Source organism: Ambystoma mexicanum, chromosome 7p (assembly GCF_040938575.1).
Source record: "Ambystoma mexicanum isolate Mex_15411 chromosome 7p, UKY_AmexF1_1, whole genome shotgun sequence".
Classification (NCBI taxonomy): Eukaryota; Metazoa; Chordata; class Amphibia; order Caudata; family Ambystomatidae; genus Ambystoma; species Ambystoma mexicanum.
The window spans coordinates 367,655,497-367,674,103 of record NC_090939.1 but is presented as its reverse complement, the minus strand read 5'-3'; the positions used below and the strand labels follow the sequence as shown (position 1 = coordinate 367,674,103).

At 45.6% G+C, this 18,607-nt stretch overlaps 1 protein-coding gene across 2 annotated transcripts in view; it reads right to left on the bottom strand.

The window, feature by feature from the left end:
• C7PH21orf91 (chromosome 7p C21orf91 homolog) overlaps positions 1–18,607 on the bottom strand; it is a 194,770-nt gene that overhangs the window by 95,590 nt on the left and 80,573 nt on the right. Inside the window, exon 2 of one of the 2 annotated variants that reach the window (XM_069636403.1) lies at positions 9,969–10,145. The exons of the other annotated variant lie outside the window; for it this stretch is intronic. Coding sequence (XP_069492504.1) covers positions 9,969–9,987 — 19 coding nt within the window. The 5' untranslated portion in view covers positions 9,988–10,145. The remainder of the gene's footprint in view (positions 1–9,968; positions 10,146–18,607) is intronic. 2 annotated transcript variants of the gene reach the window in all.

Sequence of the window (18,607 nt, the reverse complement as noted above, 5' to 3'; positions counted from 1 at the left end):
GGACTATCCTCGAAAAAAATACACCCACCACGCTGTGGGGGCAATTTCGAAGACATGCTGCTTAAAAAAAAAAGAACAATGGATATTCCGCCTGGACACCTGCAGGAACGGCCTAAATGAAGAACTTCAATGGCACGATTTGGCAATTATGCACTAAGGCATGGACAGGCAACCAGACTGGTAGCCAGATCCAGGACTCCATCACACATCACTCTGGCATTTCCACTGGGTATAGCGGAGAGGAAGGTAAATTCATATTCTACTTAGGCACGACGGATACACCAAAACTAAATGACAATATTGTATTATAACTCAACCTATGACCTTTTGATATAACTGACTGCCCATTCATCATTCGGAGTTGCCTTTAATACGTTTTAAGTTACTTACCTGTAACTATTGTTCTCCAGCATGGGACTGGCATGGATTCACATGCTCAGGAATAGTCCCCGTCATCAGGCTGGGAATCCTTGGTAAAAGAAAAAAACAGTTCAACTTCTGCTTTAAAACTATATTTCTCCTCTAAACCAATCAGTGTCCTCTGGGTCTTACTGCCCCCATCCAATGACAGTCCTCTCCCTAAGCTCCACCCCTGGTGGCCATCTTCAGATTCGGAAAGCACGTAAAGTGGAAGTATGAACCAGGAAGAGCCACGGGGGGGGGGGCGGGGGTGAGGGGAGTGGGGATGAGGAGAGGGGTTTCACATGTTAATCCATGCCAGACCCATGCTGGAGAACAATAGTTACAGGTAAGTAACTTGAACCTTCGCCAGCATGGGGTCTGGCATCGATTCACATGCTCATGAATAACGATTACACAGCAGTACATATACACAACCACAGGACGTGGCATGGCTCAACAGAAGCAATAAACACTTAACCCTGGAGCAGATTCACTTCAAGTGGACAGGTGGCGTAGCACCGCTTACCCGACTCGGGACTCCTCCCTGGAATCCCAGTCGATGCAATAGAACATTGTGAAGGTGTGCGTAGACCTCCATGTAGCAGCCCTGGAGAAGTCGAGCAGGGGCACACCAGAGAGAAATGCTGTCATTGCTGCGATGGCTCTGGTGGAGTGGGCTTTCAGACAGCCTGGCAGCGGTCTGCTAGCCAGTCGATGATAGTGCATGATGCAGCCGGATAGCCACCTGGAGATAGAAGCTTTTGACAAGGCTTTTCCATGATTCACAGGTTCAAAATTGACAAACAGCTGAGAAGTCTACCGAAAGCTCTTCATGAGTGCCACATAAAACTTCAAGGTGATCGCTAAGAGAAAAGCCATCTTCCACGATAGAAACTTGAGCGGGCCCTGATGCATCGGCTCAAAGGGAGCCCCCATAAGCTTAGTCAAAACCACATTGAGCTCCCAAGCCGGGCAGGAGCCTACACCAGCAAAAAGGTCCTGGAGAGTCCTTGGAGTAACTCCTTGACAAGCCTGATCGACCATAGACGAGGCCTACCCGGCACCCTGGTGTAACAGGATATGGTGGCCAGGTGCACCTTGATAGAGGCATGAGCCAGTCCAGCCTTTGCTAAGGAAAGCATGGATGGGAATAGTTGCAGGGCTGTGACACGCAGAGGGGTAATCTGCTGAGCCTGGCACCATGCAGAGAAACACTTCGACGTTGACGTGCTACAGTCATAAGTGGAAGAGGCCCTGGCCTTGGCCAGGATTTCCTTAAACTCTGCAGGTAAAGCATAATGTACAAACTCTAGGGCTGCGGGAGCCAGGCCCCGAGGTTCAGCGACGCTGGATTGTGGTGCAGAATTGCTCCTCCCTCTCTGGACAGAAGGTCCGCAAGTAGTGGCAGCTTGATGGACGGAACAGAGGACAGACGTAGCAGGTCTGGATAACAGAGTTGTCACGGCCACGCCGGAGTGACTGGCATCATCCTGCAGTGACACGGAGGGTGCTGATCACTCATAACAGGAGGGGGAAAGGAGGTAAAATACCTCCCACAGCACCAAAAATGCATCCGCCCATGCTCCTTAGTTGTGGGAACCTGCTGGCGAATCTCTGACACTTGGAATTCCTCGCCGTCGCGAAAAGGTCGATCTGGGGAGTATCCAATTCGTGGAATAGATCCACCTGGTCCTGGCAAAGCTTCCACTCATGGCAAGAACATAGTTTCCGGCTGAGCGAGTCTGCAATCGTGTTCTTAGTGCCTGGTAGGTAAAAGGGGACAAGAAACATGTCCTGACGAATGCCAGTGCCACAGAACCTTGGCCTCCCTGGAGAGAGTGCATCCCGCTCCGCTTCCAGATGTAGAACATAGTGGTTGGGTTGTCCGTGAAGATCCTCACCATTGTACCCCTCATCAATGGCAGGAAAGAGTTTAGGGCACAGAAAGTGGCCCGAAGCTCCAGGACGTTGATATGAAAGGTCTTTTCTCATAGCAGCCACAGGCCTCTGGAATGCAACTTCCCGGTATGAGCTCCCCCAACCTTCCAGAAAAGCATCCGTGGTGACAGTTTCCTGGTAAGGGGAGACTTGGAATGCGGCCCCTTGCGTGAGATGAGAGCACACACCCCACCACTGTATTGCTCGTCGGACCTCCTTGTTGAGGGTGATCTCATCCATGCAGGATCTTGAGACTTTCAGCCATCTCGCATCCAGAACCTCTTGGAGAGGCCTCATCCGAGGACGAGGTTGATGCAGGAGGACATCATGTCCAACAGCGCTTTGACGGCTCGCGCAGTAGCCAACTGTACACATGACCGGCGCTACACCTTCCCCTAGATGGCCACCAACCCCAACTTCTGAGGAAGCCGCCAGGCAAGCCAGTGTGCTGAGTCGTGCCCCCAGAAACAGAGCGTTCTGCATTGACTTCAAGTAGGATAATTTATGGAGCATCCCAGATCTGTCAGTAGACACACAATCCTTGCTATGGGGAGGTGCAGGAGGGGGGGTGGTGGGGGGTGGGGGTTGACACGAGGATACCTACGTTGGCACTCCAAGGTGTGCCCCGTCCATCCAGCAGCCATTGTTGGGGTGATGGTCGTTCACACGCTGACTAACGTAGCCAGCCAGCCTCCCACCGGGGTGCACAATTGGGGACCCGAATCCACAGCCGGTTCAGGCCCGTTTGGTGCTGGGGCTCTGTCTTGCCCTGCGGCCGGCGCGGTCCTCTGCTGCCGTATGTCTACAAGCAGCCTTGATGTAGGTCCCCTACATCGTGGAGCAGCAAGGCTGCTGATAAGGTGTAGTGTAGCCCTTGGAGGACCCACCAGGTTTTCCCCTTGAGGAACAAAAGGAATATGACTGACTTTGCTGCATGGTTCCCAGCGAACATGCCGTCTCTGTGCCAGTCTTGGTGATTTGAAGAGACTCGTCGACCGCCTTGCCCAACAGGTTCTCTCTCGAATGGAATTTCCAACACCTTAGACTGAATTTCCGGCCTGAAGTTGGTGGCTTTCAGCCATCCCCGCCGACGAAGAGACTCTCTGTTTTCAATCTAACAGAAAATGTGTCTGCGATGTTCACCGCCAATGTAATGGCATGGTCCAAGGCAACCCCCCCACACCCACTGGAATAGTTCAAGAGCTTCTGCCTTCTTGTCGTCAAGTAGGAAGTCAAGAGCAGGGCCCAGCTTATACCAGAGCTCCCGGTCATAGCGCGACAAAATGGCCAGTGCATTAGCGGCCTTAATAGTGCTGGCAGCCGTATAGATAATCCTCTTCCCCATAGCGTCCAGCTTCTTCCCCTCCTGGTCCGGGGATACCATGGATGAGGATGACGGATTTGCAGTGTGTTTCTTGGCCACGGCTGAGACCACAGTCAGGTGAAGGCTGGGACCTCAGGCACTTGTGCACAGAGTCCGAGACTCTGCATTTCTTTTTGAGCATGGATTCTTCAATAGTGCTAGGTCTTCATTCCAGATATTGTCCATTAAAGGAACAGACCGGATGGTCCTCTGCCTGCGCTCACAATGTTGATAAAGGAACCCTTCCTTTTTCGTCTCCTTAGGCACCAGTTGAAAAGGTTCAGAGGCCCTGGACATTATTGAATGGAAGGAGCCGACCTCATCCGGTGGAGAGGCCCTGTGCGGGTCATCCGTGCCTGCTGGATCTCTGTCTGCTGGCAAAAAGTCATCGGCTTCATCGGTGCCTGTAGCCGCAGAATCCGTGCCCATGTGCATGGCAGGATCCCCTGTTGGGGTCAAATCCCGAAGTGGAGGAGGCGGCGAGTGCCATGGACCTCCACCTAGAAGGACTTCCAGAAAGCGTTCTTGGAGGAATTTCAGGCGAAGCAGGGCCCGGTGTGGGCAGCAGTCTTTGCTGAATTTCTGATACCAGCATGTTCAGCTTGGTCAGAATGTCCAAAGAAACGTCCCTGGGTTTAGGTGTAGAAGGAATGAGAGGGGGAGGCACTGGACTGGTGCGCCTCTTCTGGAGAGGTAGATGGTAGGTTTCACCCCACGGCGACCCACCTTCCACCTAGGGTCCCTGACCCCCTTTGTGGTCTGAATAGTAGCCCTCGGGCAGGTCGTCACCCTCATCAGAGCTAGTATAAATGTGCCTTGGCACACTTGGTTCAGCTTCTTGTTCTGTACCCTTCCTAGGGGTCAGAGGCCTACACCCTCCCCTCTCCTGAGAGGAAAAGGCTGCTGTCCCCTTTCCAGGGGTCTGAACCGAAGCCACGGCAGTTACCTCATGCTGTGCCAGTAAGGACACTCGCGGAGTAGCCGTTGTTGTGACTGTGGGCACCACCTTCGTCATCTGCCCTCCTTTTTAAAGTAGATGTAGTCGATGGGGTAGTCGACAGGGTGGCAACAGCAGTCGTCCATGTGGCTGCTGATGATACAGTTGATGGTGTTGTCTTGGCTGGTTGAGACGTCAATGGAGGAAGAGCAGGGCCCACCTTGGATTCCTCCTTTGTCGCCTTGTCTGCTGATGGCAAGCAGAGTTTCGAAGGGGTCAAGGAATTTCACTTTCAGTGTGCGACCCTCGCCGGCAGGCTCACTGTGGATGTAGTTGGTGATGGTGACAAATCGACCTGTTCTTGTTCCCATCCTGTTGGACCCATTTTTCATCACTTAATTAGAAAATCCTTTGGCTGCAGGCAAGTGCAAAAAACAGACGCTTGTGCAGGCCTTGCCAAGTTGCATCCAGGAAGGCTCCAGTTACGCATGATCAAGGAGCATCAGAGGGTGTCTAACAGGCGCTCGAAAAATGCCTGCTGGGCACTCACTCAGGAGCAGATGGCTCTGCTAAAAGTAGGCACACAAGGGGACACATCTTTGCAGCTATTTGCTGATAAAGAGTGGGGATCGCATTGAGCATGTGTTTCACACCAGGGCCAGACCTCAAAGAGCAGGTACATGGGCGCACACCGACCCAGGCCCCCAACCCCCTTCTCCACATGAGGAAAGTATTGTGGGTCTGAGACTGCACAGACGCTCCAGCCAATCAATGGCTGCTTGTGACTTCGTAAATCTTCGGACTCTGTTTCATCTCAGACCACTGCTTGCACTCCTACACCAACAATTGTCTCAGACATCAGTCCCCATCTCAGACTCAGAGTTCCAGTGGTGGCAATCATCATCATAAAAGTCAATATAACATTTAATCAATTAGAATAAATATAAGCTACATAATACAAACATCGAAGTATTAAATGGCACAATTATAAAAATATGTAAAATCTACTGATTTTGTCCCCTCCGATTCTCATTGCTGATAGAAGAACATTTTCCAAAGACAAACAACCCCTTCTATCATCTGCTTGCATTATATGACAGCAGGCAACACAACAGTGTCTAAAACCCAGTAGCCTAAGTAACAGAGTAATATATTTCCAAGCAATGAAATAGAACATTCCACTGCCAGTTATGGTGTCACACTTAAAAGAATGCCTCATTTTCAAGAGTGCAATCAGCACAATTCAAGGCTAATTGAAGCTGGTAAAGTGCAGTTGAGTTATTAATTAGCTAGCATAGCAGGCCGAAACAACACAAATAATTATCACTACAGGCGAGGCGCATAAAAGGTAGAAAAGGCCATTACAGTAGATTTTCTTCATGTATTATGAAAAAGCGTGTTCACCTCTTTGTAAAATAATTTAGTACTCTTTTGAATGTTTATTCAACAGATGGGGATTCTGATGTAGGTTTTCCAAGCCAAATTATATATTTATAAACCAGTCTTAACATTATCTACCCTCTGACCCAGATAAAGGTTGTCCAGAGCAGGGGTCTGCAAACTTTGGCTCTCAGATGTAATGCAAGTGATTTTGTATACAGCCAGTTGGCAACTATTGGTGGCCTCGCTGCGCTTGGCTCTGTAAGAAAAAAGGGTTGTGTTTTTCCTTAGTGGGAAAGGCAGATGCGAAACCTGTGTTGTTGATAGGTGTTGAGTGCCAACCTGTTTTCTATGGGCTTTGCAGAGAAACTGTTATCCATAGGGTAGAGTTCAGTGCTGTAGCACGTATTGTACTACTACTCCCAAGACCACGTGCCATGGATTATCTTGTGTAGAATGGATGGGAGTTACAGTCCAAAACATCAGGGAGCCGAAGGTTGCAGACAACTGGTCTAGAGAAAGAACCTCTTCAAGAATCAGTCTGGTAAGAGCAGTTTTTGCAACCTGAGGGATGGGGTAGTTTTAGCTATGGGGAATAATAGTTAAATTGGGGTTTCATAAAAAAACAATTTGTTGTTAAGCCGTAAACAACCATAACTGATTTTAAGAATTTCAGTTGCACATTGTCAATATTAACCAGGGATATCTGAGCTCACACAACTGCTGTATACTGGGATAGGCCAATGGACTTTGCTGCAAAAACCTTAACAGCTGGTAGAATTATTGCTAAAAGGTGGCATAAAACCTCAGTATCCCACCATTTGCGTGGGTCATCAATCCAGCCAGATGTAGGATTTAGGTTTTTACATTTTCCAACAGTTATCTGACGCAAACCTATCCCACCAATACAAAAAATATCCACCCTTGTAAGAGACGCTGTGCTAATATAGAATGGTGGAGCTCTTTTTACCACTTACAGACGCCAGTGGTGGTTATCATCAGGCCATGGCCCAAGGGAATTCTCCCTCAAGCCGCCTCCCACCAGGTTTCTGACAACCAACACCAGTGTCTGGGCCATAGCGAAATGCCTAGAGAAGTCAACCATTAAAGGGCTGTGGTCCCCCCCCCCCCCCCCCATGTGAATGTGATCCAATCCAAATGGAGGGAACTGGAAGCCGCCCGAAGAGCCCCACTTTGCTCCTCAGAGTTTGTGCTAAATAGGACGGAACACACTACTGCTCTATTGTACGTCATCCAACATGGCAGGACCAGGTCTAGAATGCTAGAGGGGATCATCTTCATGCTTAATCTTTGGACAGGGGAGAAGGTGCTGGCACAAGATATTTTTTTTACTAGAAGGGAAGACTTTTACCATCTCGTGACAGACAAAATATGGCTCGAAATTAGCCTCTTACCCAGATTTTCCCAATAATTCTTTTGTATGTAGGTAATTGTCTGAGGGGATATAAATAAGCTGCAATCCCTCTGGAGCATCAGAAAAGTGAACTGCAATAAGGTGTCCCTTCTGGGCCTTCAACCACACTCTTGCCCATGGGTTGCAGTGGGAGGTGAGAAGCAAGGTGGAACGAGGTCCCGTTTTTGGGACACCATCAGCCCGGTGAGCCATGGCATCCAAAGTCTTTTCCGTGGGCACTAGACTGAAAGACATCATGAAGGCAACAGACTTGTCCAGAGAATACACTGAGCCAGGGCAGTGGTTGCCTCGTTTGTGGTAGGCTGTAAATGAGCATAATGTTCCTCTCAGATCTCTGGTCTTGACCTGGAATGAACACCTATTCATGAAAGATGTCACATTTTCATGTTTCCTTTGTCACGTTTCACTACAATGTGACTGATCAAAAACTGAGAATATGGTACAAGGAAGGTCTGTTTCACAATCACTAAAGTTGCATCAGTTTAATTCCACACCACTGTCTTGTACATGGTTCATTTGGCAAGAACCGTGAACAAGACTTCAAACCTTGCAGGGGGCCAACATGCGTGCTATCCCCAAATGCAGGTTAGATTTTCACTAAAAGGTAAGCAGATAAGGAAGCTGAATTGCATCATCACCTAAAAAAGTAAAGTACATTAGCCACACTTCTGTACACAATCAGTGGGGCACAAAACAAATTAATCAAACAAGCAAGTCAGAAAAGGCAAGTTAAATTCCTAGTCACGCAGCTTCCTTCAAAAGCATGCAAGGGCCCGTTGTGATTGTTGCCCAGGTTCTGTTGTGATGTGGGCCACCAAAATGACCATTGCATGGTTGTGAAAAGGGTGGGTAGATGTCCAAAGCACAGGTATATATCGATCCATAAATGAAATTGCCTTATCTACATATTTATACAAGTAGATTTTGGTTACACTAGCAGTCACTGAAGCAAGATCTACATAGAAAAACCTAAAAGGGATATGGAGAAAACTAGAAGAGGGGGCATGAGGAGGAACAAACATGATAAGTACAAAGAGCGAAATTCTTAAAGGAAGTGACAGGAGTGGAAAACAGAGTCTGGAACTTCTGTCAGTACACCAGACTAGATGAGAGATTACGGGACTCATTCAAGTGACACCAGTTGTGTGCAGGTTGTTTAGCTTTTGTATTCCCGGCTGCAAAGGACAAATCCTTTGTCAAGTTGCCTGTTAGGGCCAAGTGGCCAGTCCTGTGCTACCTGCAAACCAGGCAAACTATCTCCATAAACAGCTCCATTCGTTCTATATAGTGGTGAAACAATCTTCACCTAAACAATTTTAGTAGGAAGAGAAAATGTCAGACACTAATATTAGTAATGTCATCTTTCTTGTCCTGGGTGTTAGTGTTAGCAGTGCACAGTGGTGCGGGCAGTTATGGTTGCTTAGCTTACCATAATGGGGGAATGTGCAGTGTTTTTTGGTTTCACTGTGAAGTATAACATCCCTTTAACAAAGATTTTTTACTATATTTTATATAATATATATACACACACACACACACACACACATACACATACACATGGCAGGCAACGAAAACAAATAGGCTCAACATGTGATGTCGTCAGTGATGTCATCAGTGACATTTCAGAGGACAGCTTTCATTTTCTGGGTGTTAGTGTTAGCAGTGCACAGTGGCGATGGCAAGTAAGGGGGCTAAGTCTCCCATAACTGGCGAATTTCATGGGTTTTTCGTTTTTAATTTTAACCACAATGCCACAATGGGGAGGGCAAAAAATGTTCTTTACTGAAGTGCACAGGTTTTTCATAGGGCAACTTAACCATAACGTCCTCTCAACAAAGTTTTTTTTGTAGTGATTTTTACAGGTTTTTGGGAGGGCAACGTAACCTGTAAAAAACTTTTTTTTTTAACTCAAAGCCATAGGTTTTTAGTAGTATAAATGCATCATAACATTACTGTAAGAAAGTTTTTCGACTACATTTATCAGGGTTCCAATAGTAACACGTAAGCATACGACTGTAAAGGAACATTTGAAATAACTGCCCACCTTTCGAAGAATTCCACATTGTCATATGCGGACGTATAGCATGAGGGCGTGTTCGAACAGTCATACACACTTCACAATGACATGTGTAACTGGTTGATAGTGTGAAAATACATTGGGTATTGTTGTAAGAACTTCTAACTGCAAAAAGTCCACCACAGAACTCCACAATGCAAGTGTGCAACACAATATAAGCAAGAGTGCATACCGACGTTTCTGGATCATTCACCCACATTCCTCCCCAAAGAGTGGGGGATGAATGCCTTTGGCAATCGAGATTTTACAACAGTACTTCGTTATACCAAGAAAGAGGATTTTTTGTCTTCAACCGGAACGCCTCCGGCGTTCCCGGCTGAAGAAAACAAATCATTTTTCAAGATGGCCACCACGCAAAGGGAAGACGGGCATTGGATAGAAAGCCTTCTTCGCTTTCCATTGCAGGCTGCAGAAAGCAAAAAAGAAACCGTCTTACCGTTATGGCAGCACCACATTTGTGTTCCTTGATAAATATGTGGTTATGAGCAAGACTTTTACCAGAAAGGCAGTGCCTGGTGGACATGGTGACCTCAATGCAATGTTCTCTTCCTTGCGGTAAAGGCCAGTAGTCACATCCCCGACGTTGTGGGCACTACCCATACATAGAGGCTACCTATCAGAGACGGAAGTTGTACCGTTAAATATGAAAGGACTATCACATGCACAACACAAAGCTTTTCAGTCGTCATTGACCTTTACATACATGCGTTGTACATGTACTAATTTTTTTCTGTAAAAATGTGCATAAAAACAGCAAAGGAGTACTGTACTTACGTTGACATAAAATACCAAACCAAATCTGTGATGCGAAGGGCAATGACATCAGAAATACTGGATGCAACACCATTACCACTCACCTTTCGACACAAAATTTAGTAAGCGACACAGGTGGAAAGGTGTGAAGATGTGTATTGGGAGGGTGTAACCATATATTATTGTACAAACATTTCTGTGCCTAGGGCATCTGGGTGACAAATTGGGCTGACAGTGACAGAAATTGGCCTGACGGCACCAATGCATATGAGATGGGCCAGACCCTCCCGTGGCCAATCCAAGTGGTATGGAGTACCTTTCTCCATAACGTTCCTTGGCAACTTAAACAAATGCGTCCATATGATGTAGCACCTACAAAAGAACACATTACGACCTGCAACGTAGCATGCCACATTGTGCAAACAGAGTAAATTTGTAAAGAAAAGACTAACATTTAAAAATGTGCCCAGTAGTTTTATTTCACAATAAAGTGAGCAAAATCATCGCCTTATGCAAGTAGTAAAGTAGTTTTGTTTCACAATCAACGGTGCGAAAAGATAGCACTATTCGCTTTTCCATAGAAGTATTAAGTTTGTCTCTTTGGTCGACAGTGACAATGTTAAAGGTCACGTTGTTTTTTCCACACAAGGAAAGTAAGCGTTGCCGCCACAATAGTTGTTTTCGTCCCACATTGATGTGCAAGACGACGTCAACCGCTGTGATCTACAGCACCAGAAAGGATGGAATGTTACTTCTTATATCGACAGCAGCGTAAGGACACAAAGGGCCCACACGATCATCCCAGTGAATTATAATGCTGAGACAGCCGGTTATAAACAGTTGCATTTGACGGTTAAAAAACCCGTTACTTGGCAACCGTAATCCGTGACAATCACAATAGGGAAGAAAGTATCTGAGGAGGAAATGGGAATTAAAAGATGTATGAACACACAACCTTTGGATAAACCACAGTTGTACTACATAACGTTTTCAGTAAAAAATGTATTCAATAGGAGGAAATGTAGTGGGACCCTAGGGACGGCAACAATGTGCAATGTCCATAATTGGACAAATAAATCGAACAGCACAGAAAGCTGGAACGTCGTTATTAATATAGAATTTTTCTTTGGGAGTAGCTGCGCGGTGGAAGGGGAAATAAAACGTGCATCACTGCATAACCTCTGCACAAATAAATTGTAACATACCTTTCTGATTAAATATGATATTAATTTGGGGAAATGTAGTGGCACCCTACAAACGGCGACAATGTGCAATGTCCATAATAGGGAAAAAATTGCAACGGCACATATCACTTGTAAAACATTAGGGAAAATATATATATATTTTTTTTTTACAAACTAAAACAGAACGTCAATTCGGAATTTAGGCAGCAAAAATACACTTACATGATGTGGAGCACCTCCATTGCGTTAGCTGTAGTCAGACACTAGTGTATCTGGAAGACTGCCTGTTCGGGAACTAATTTCTCATGGTGGGTGCAAATGTTTTTGAAGCATAACCTTATGAAACGATATGTTTTTCAAACTGTTACTCCCTACATTCTTTCCACTCTTTCCCTGTATTTCAAGGTTAAAAAACAAGGGACCCTTATGGGTGTCGACAAATATGCGGCCGTACTGAGCTTGTGTTGAAAAGAGAAAATGCAGTGGCCTTCACTCCGAATGCAAATGCATTCTCATTTTGCAACAACATATCAGCGTCTATTTATGAGAACCGCTACTGGCGTACATGTGCAGAAGGGCTGTGTGTACAAAATAGAGCAGGTGGCTGCCTCAGATTCCTGCCACTCTGACCGCAGTAATATTTATGGATTGTAAAATGGAAGTAGTAAGTTCATGTCATACAATGAGTAACAAGTCCCACTGCACTGTATGCCAGTGCTAACAAGAATACTTCAATGTTTGACTTTCTACTACCACGTCTCATTAACGGTCACCTTTCGAAACAGTGTTCCATAAGTGTTATAAATGCATTGGTGCCTTCTTCGTTTACGTATGTTAGCACCGATGTTCGCGTTCAACAGAAAACGAAGTAAACATGGTGGACGTATCGAAAGATTACGATGCACTTAACGCTGTGCCACAACCAATCGGTGAAAGCGCAACATGGTCGCGGGCAGCACGCCACGGAATAGCCAATTACAATGTTCTCCACAGAGCGAATAGGGAAGTGTGACCGCGGAGCGGACATAGCTATCACTAATTTTTAGAGACATACTTTTTGATCGTTTTTAAGGGAATTACTGGATGGATTGGCACAAAATTTGCAAAAGCACGCTTTCACGCCCAAGCCCCTGCCACTGCCTCAAATTTGGTGCAAATCCGTCCAGCGGTTTCGCCTGTAGCCGTGCGCAAAGTTTTCCCCCATTCAGTCTATGGGGAAAAAAACGTTTTGGGACCCCCCCCCTACAACTTTGCCCCCCCCTGGACCAAACTTTGCGAAAAAAATTCAGAATGGGCCATATACTTTTTATGCAAAGTTTGGTGAGGATTCATCCAGGGGGAACGAAGTTATAAGCCGCCCAAAATGTACTCTTCCTATGGAAACAGAAACTTAACCATAACTAGACGGCCACTAGCGTGGCCATGTAATACATATACAACAATACATATACAATATATACATACATACACATATATACACACACCTGACTGGGAGTGATTTGAGTGATTGAGGTCGTTCAGTCATCCTCACCCCTTCTGAGAGCTAGTCTTCACTGCCACCAAATGCTACCTTGATTGGTCTGGCTTGTCCAGAAGGTTACCCTGTTCCAAGAAACTAGGCTGGCCTTCTGAACCTCTGCCCACTAGGACAGAGTTCAGAAATCCATCTTAACAGTCAAACACTGCAAAAGTATCACTAAAATTATTTTTTACAAAATAAATAAAAAAGGTGCGGCCACTCTCACATCATTTTATTATCGAAGTGAGTTGATCAGCTAAATGAAAAGAGCAGTCATAATTAACATGAAGCCGAGGCTTGATGTTAACAGTGAATCAACCAATTCCACTTGGAATTCAATTTCTCCATCACAGGATTATAACACAAAAAGTATGTTTTTTATATTAATGCATAGTTCATTTGAATTCCAAAACTAGATGAGACCAAATATGTTTGACCACTAAAACGCTGGTCTGAATTTGAAAGCGAACTTCAGGAATTTTCAGGCGCTGCAGGTGGGTGCTCTGTGCCACCTTAGACTCTAGTGCCCCCCCGGCCTTGTCTGATTTATTTGGGGACCTTATTTGAATGAGCACTCAGTGACTCGGCTCCACTCTCCTTCACAGAGCTTTTCCGCCTCCCCTCCCTCTCACCTCCCCTGATTAGACAACAGAAATCCACTTAGAGCAACCATCCATGGCAGCCCCTTGCCCGTGCAGCACCTGCGACGAAGGACCCCAAGGCACAGGACAGCTCCAGCAGAAACCACACCAGACCGGTATGGCCCATGTTAGCCTGTGGTGCAGGCAGCAGTCAACCAGCAGCGACTGACAAGGTAGGTTGGGTCTGGACAGGGTGGACCAGCAATCACTCCTCTCCATTAGACTGTCCAACCCATCTAATTATCCTATTGTTACATTGTTGGGAAGGACTTTCTCTAGATAGACTGTCCATAGCCATATCTTGCATCTATGTAGATTGTGTTAAGCTAGACATAACTCGCATTCGGACTGAGTAGGTCAGGTAAAAACGTCTTGCATTTAGGATCAAACCGGAAACCACTCCCCCTGCTCTGGTATGCAGCTACTGCCAGTACGGCTATACCCCATCTAGACGTTTCATTGTCTTTCTAGGTGCCCCAAATCAAGGGGATACTATTTAACGGTCTACTGTTGAAATCCCCATGTAGGCATTTCTCCCAATATCCAGGTGCACAAATCAGGGTGCTACTGTATTTAACTGTCTATTGTTGAAACCCCCATTTAGACGTTTCACAGCCTTTCAAGGTGTCCCAAACCTAGGTGCCACTTTATTTTACTGGCGTTCACCACTGTACTCCCACTTTAGGTGTTCGCTCCAACTATCCTGGTGTCCCAAATCCAGGTGTTCCTGTATTCAACGATTAAAAAATAGTCCAAAGGCGCCCCTATGCGAGAACCTCTGCAAGAACGAACACGGCCCATTGACCTGTTCACTCGAGAGTCAGCAGCCACACTTAAGCTCACTGTACCCTTAACAGATGGGAAATATCCATTTGCAAATCAGTCTTTGTCTGGCCCATATGGGCCATCCAGCACCGAAATGCTATGGCAATTCCCTTCGGAACAAGAGTACCAACAGCAACCCCATACATGTGTTTCAGCCTTGTTGGGACTCTGCAGACTCTCGAGTGGGTACCTTCCCAAAGAACAGGGCTGTGTTCGTTCTCGCAGAGGGGCACCAATGGACTATTTTTTTATTTTTTAGGGGACTTGGGTTTAGTCACCCAAAGATTCCTAGAGCCATCCAGACGTCGGTATCTCATAATTTCTTTGATATGTTACTATGACTATTGACAATTTTTTAAGCATACTCAATCTCTAGTCAATTATGTTTTTATTGGTATTTATTATTTTCTATGTAACATCTCTATTACTTATTTACAATATAATACTAACTACAATTACTCGTAGACACGTTTTTTCATCGGGTGTAAGCAGAATGATGCAAAAGGAGAAACATTTATGACATGGTTGAATACACGAGAGCCATCGATGAAATTCACAATGACAGCCAATAAAGATAAAAATCGCGTTCCTGGATTTAGCAATTTTCAGGTCTGCAGAAAATACACTTGGCACCAAAGCCAACGGACAAAAATACACTTTTGTCATTTAATAGCTTCCACCCTCAAAGTGTGCGGGAAAATCTTCCCTATGGACAGTTTCTTCAGATTCGTCGAAACTGTAGTAATAAGAAAGACTTTGAAACTAACAGCAAAGAACTTAAGGTGAAATGAAAAGACTGAGGTTATCCTTCCTATGTTATTAGAAGGTCCTACAAACAGGCCCGTAATACTGACAGACAAATGTGTCTGACGAAACAGAACAAGACAACGAACAAAAAAAAAAAACAAAAAAAAAAAACGCGTTAGCTCCTTCTCCCCGATCAGTAATGATTTACGGAGAAGTATTCTAAAAACACTGGAGGATGATACAATCTGACGATTTCCGGATTAACCAACCTCGTTTAGCCTTCAAAAGAGCTTCCAATTTAAGGGACAAATTAGTGCACACCTATGCACTTCACAAAGAAAAAATCTCCCGTACAAACCACTCCCTGGCAGTTGCCACCGGTAAAAGGCCATTTTAAATGTGGCAACTGCTCGGTCTGCCATTTGACAAAAAACATCAAAGAAATCGACCTAAATGGTCGGACTTGGCACCACATGGGCCATAGATGGGATTAAATGCCCATGTGGTTTGGTATATATTGGAAAGACTAAAAGGCTGATACGTCAAAGAGTGAACACTGATTGTGTGTCAAAAATTGGGTCCCAGAGAAGCCTTTATTAGAACATTTAAAAAAGGCAAAACACAGTTACGAGGACATCTACTGGTTAATTGTACAAACAATAGAACCGCACCTACGTGGTGGACTCAGATTTGGCATTGCGAAAACTTGAACAAAAATTGATATTCACCCTTGATTCAGTGAGAAATGGCCTGAATATATCCACAGACTGGAATTTGTTCATACATTATATCAAAATCTTTAGTATCTCTGTACCACAGATCTGTAATGCGTTGCCCTTAAAACAACACTTTTCTGTTAATGTTAAAGGACATTTGTACCGCGCACTATCACTACCAAAGTGGTCCCCTGGCGCTCTGGCGGCTCTGAAAGAGGGAGGGAGGCCGAGTTAGTGGGAGGAAGCTGGAAAAGTGCAAGAGTGCAGTGATGTGCTGTTGGCAGCCTCAGCCCGGTGGGTCCGTCGGCTGGGCCTGGGGCGTTTGCGGCCGGTAATCGTGTACTGTTGTGCGAGTATGTGTTTTTTTTTTTGTTTTGTTGTTGCAGTGTAGTGAAGTTTGTGCGGTTTGTTGTGCTGGAGGTTTGTGGTTGTGTTTGGTTTGGAGTTTGAGAGGTGTATGCAGAGGAGGAAATTGTTAGTGGTATCGGTTAGTTGGCATCTCTATCCTGAATTGAGGAGTTGGGCTTGCGTAATCTCATCCGATGGGGTGCTTGGGCACCCAGTGCCTCTGGAAGGTCCGTGCCCGTTCCTCATTCGAGGCCCCTTTAACATCTCGCTGCCTCCTCTGCCCGCTGCACCAACAACCCTGCATGTTCCTCACTCACACTTATATGGCTAGTGCACCTGCCAGTGTCCACACCTCAGTTAGTGTGGTGATTGGTAGTATCTCGACAGTTCCACAACCCAGTGGTACCTAGTAGCAGCTAAACGGGCGGTTGGGGATGTTGGTTAGGATTGGCTGGGGTTGTTGTCTCCGTCTCCATGGGTCTCTCATGTGAACCATTCTGTCCGGCGTCACCCGTCCAGTTGCCGTGGGTGCTTCTCAATCGGTTCTGGGAGCTTGTCAATGCCCTTTCCTGTTTAGTTATTTTATCTTACTGTTTCGGTTTTAGTCTCTGGTATTGAAGAGCCAGGTTTTTAGTAATTTTCTGAATTTTAGGTGATCTTTGGTGTTTTATTTCTTTTGGGATGTTGTTCCAGATTTTTGCGGCTAGGTGGTAGAAGGCGGTTCCTCCGGTTTTTTCTTTATGTATGGTTTTAGTTCCAGGCGGATTTCGTTGGTTGACCCGAGGGTCTCGTTGGCTTGTAGATTGTTATTTTCTTTTGTAGGAATTCTGCTCCTTGTCCGCAGATTGCCCTGTGCATTATGCACATTGTTTTGAAGGTGATAATGTTTTACTGGGAGCCAGTGTAGTGTTTTAGGGCAGTGGTGATGTAGTCTCTTCTGGATAGTTTGAGGAGTAGTCTGGCTGCTGTGTTTTGGATCCGTTGTAGCTTCTTCAGTAGGTATTCTGGTATTCCGAGGTAGAGGCTGTTTGCATAGTCGATTCTTGACATGATGAGGGCGACGATAGTGAGTGTTTTGTGTGTGAAGGAAAGGTAGTATTTTTCTTGCTGTGTGGAGGACGACGAAGCATTTGACTGTTGCGTTTATTTGCGGTTCTAAGGTTAGGGTGTTGTCCATCAGGACTCCCAGATTTTTTACTACCGTAGACGGTGATGGTGCGGTTCCCATTTCCGTTGGCCACGGGATGGCGGTTTCCTTCTCTTGGTCTTTGATTATGATCAGGATTTCTGTTTTTCCTGGGTTGATTTTCAGGTTGTTGGCATTCATCCAGTTGAAGACTTCTTTTAGACAGTCGGTTACGTTTGAATGATCAGCTTGGGTGTCTTTGATTTTGTATATGATTTGAGTATCGTCTGCGTAGTTGTAGCATGTGATGTTGTGTTTCTGATAACTGGGGTTTGGTAGATGTTGAAGTACAGTGGTGATAGTGAAGATCCTTGTTGCACTCCACAGTCGTTAACTCGTGGGGTGCATTTGAAGGGTTTAATCCAAACGGTTTCTGTTCTGTCTGCTAGAAATAATTTAGTCCAGCGTAGTGCTGTCTGTTATGCCTATGTCTTCTAGTCTTTTGGTTAGAGTGTCATGACTAACTGTGTCAAAGGCTGAGGAGAGGTCGAGCAGAATAAGGGCTGATGTTGTGTTGGAGTCTGCGTTTGTTTTTAGGTCGTCCCAGATGGATAGTAGTGCTGTTTCTGTACCTCTTGTGGGTACGAAGCCGATTTAGCTTGGTCTGGCAGGTGGTGTTTGTCAACGTGTTCTTGGGTTAGTTTGTATACATAGGTTTCGAGGAGTTTTGCCGGGTAGAGGATGTTAGAGATTGGTCTGTAGTTGGAGAGGTCATCTACGTCACTGCTTGTGTTTTTCAGAAGTGGTTTGATGTAAGCTGATTTTCAAGATCCTTGGTACGGTTCCTGTTGCTAGTGATAGATTTAGAAGGTTTCTGTAGTATTCTGCTGGCGTTCCTTGTGCAAGGATCGATTTGTAGATGTCCGGGGTACAGGGATCCATCGGTGAACCCGCTTTCTTGCTGTGTTTTACCAGAATTGCGAATGCCTCTGCTGATATTTCAGGAAAGTTATTGAGTTTGTGCTGCGGTTCTGAGATAGGTTTGTTTGGTTGGATGTTGCTGTTGGTTGGCCTCTGTTGGATGGTTTGAAAGAATATCTCAAAAAAATGCCATGATGTGATATGTTGACATGATACGATATGTACAAATACATGGCACAAGCACATTCCTAAAGCATCATAACGACTTAAAAACAAAACCGCCACAAAAAAAAGA